General features: G+C 33.4%; 1 protein-coding gene across 1 annotated transcript; it reads right to left on the bottom strand.

Annotated features, from left to right (window-relative positions):
* Positions 1-278: 278 nt before the first annotated feature.
* On the bottom strand, positions 279-1,113 carry LOC107058574 (salicylic acid-binding protein 2-like). The gene is made up of 3 exons (XM_015304420.1): positions 1,105-1,113; positions 768-971; positions 279-691 (listed from the first exon to the last, which is right to left on the bottom strand). The coding sequence occupies exons 1-3, from the start codon at positions 1,111-1,113 to the stop codon at positions 407-409; spliced, it is 498 nt and encodes a 165-aa protein (XP_015159906.1). The 3' UTR covers positions 279-406.
* Between the last annotated feature and the right edge of the window lie 466 nt (positions 1,114-1,579).

Raw genomic sequence — 1,579 nt, 5'->3', positions numbered from 1 at the left:
ATACCAATAACTTATTCATTATTTTTTATAACTTATTCAATTTCCATTTTAGATGGTGAACAAATAATTTTATACTTTCTAATTTCCTCTTATTATCAACTATAGTTATGCAGGCAAAGCAGAGCAAAACACCTTTTAGCATTGTGCTCTGGGTTTCCTAATCTTTTGAGTAAATTTCAACTGCTCTTATTTTTTTATACTTCCCAAGTCATGTTAGAGAAGGCAACAATTAGTGGACATAACACATAAAAAGTTGTAAAAGGAAATCGTCAATATAAGAATTGACACAGTTCAATTATCTCATCACACATTCTTCAATACATAAAAAACAGCACAATCATATGTTTTCTCAAGTTGAAAGCAACAACTACTAATTATTCAAAAGAGTAGAAGATGTTGAGATGGATCAATTGTATTTATGGGCAATCTCCAAGAGAGTGTCACAAAGTTGTTTGGGCATACATAGCATTGCCATATGATCAGTACCTTTGATCTCCTTTGCTTCGATGACGGTTCCATTGTTGTCAATTTGCCATTGCTGGAATTCTTTTGGTGATACTTTATCCTCAGTGCAGATTATATAAACTTTCTTCACTGATCCAAACCCTTCGTCCGTGAAATACTTCACCTTTGATAGATCTTCGATAAACAGAGAGCTTGGCCTTATCAATGACGATGCTAATGCAACATCCTACCAAATAATATTGATTTAGTATATGTCATTGCATTCATCAAAACATAAATATTTGTTTCTATATAAAGCTTACCTCAGGAGAGCATAACTGATAAAGTTTTTGAGCCAAGAACTTGGGCCCAAAAGGCATGGATGTCAGAGGCTCTTCAGGGGTACCATATGATACAAATTGGGTGTCAAGCCAATCCTCTTTTGTTGTCGTCTCCAAGTACTGAACATTAAAATTGAGTTCATATAAATAAAGCAATCGTTCACAAACAACATAAATATGAATTGGCTAAATGGACAGCTTTTAAATAAGGAGACCATAGACATATTGTAAGTAATTGCTACTCAAATTATCACTAAATCAACAAAAATAGTCTTATATAGGTACTTGAATCTTGACATTAGGATCCTGTGCCCTTAACCTGGATCATTCAAGCTCATTTGTCTCTATTCTCAAATATTCGAATCTTAATAAGTTATCATTTTCTGCGATATCCTGATATTCATTTCAACCTCGGTATTACACCAATTTATGAAGCTCATTGTCAGGTTATCACAATTATTTCCCTGTATTTTGGGTTAAAATATACTCCGTTGTGTATCAAAAGTTCAAGTAGACTTTCACCCCATTCAGTGATGGTCTATCAATAGATTTGCATAGCGAAGTAGAATGATATTTTGCACTTACTCGGTTGATTATAGATACTATATCAATAAGCAGGGTGCTCTAAGTTGAACAAAATCAAGAAATCCTAATGTCTGTATAGGGAATACATCATAAGGTTTGAACACGCGATTCTAGGCTTTAGAGAATTTCAAAGCCTAACCAATTGAGCTACAGACAACTTTTGTTTAAAGAGTGTCACCTTGCGGTATATATCCTTTTCTTTTTTTTTT

This window comes from Solanum tuberosum, unplaced genomic scaffold (genome assembly GCF_000226075.1).
Source record: "Solanum tuberosum cultivar DM 1-3 516 R44 unplaced genomic scaffold, SolTub_3.0 scf00550, whole genome shotgun sequence".
NCBI lineage: Eukaryota > Viridiplantae > Streptophyta > Magnoliopsida > Solanales > Solanaceae > Solanum > Solanum tuberosum.
This window is presented reverse-complemented; position numbering and strand designations above follow the sequence as displayed.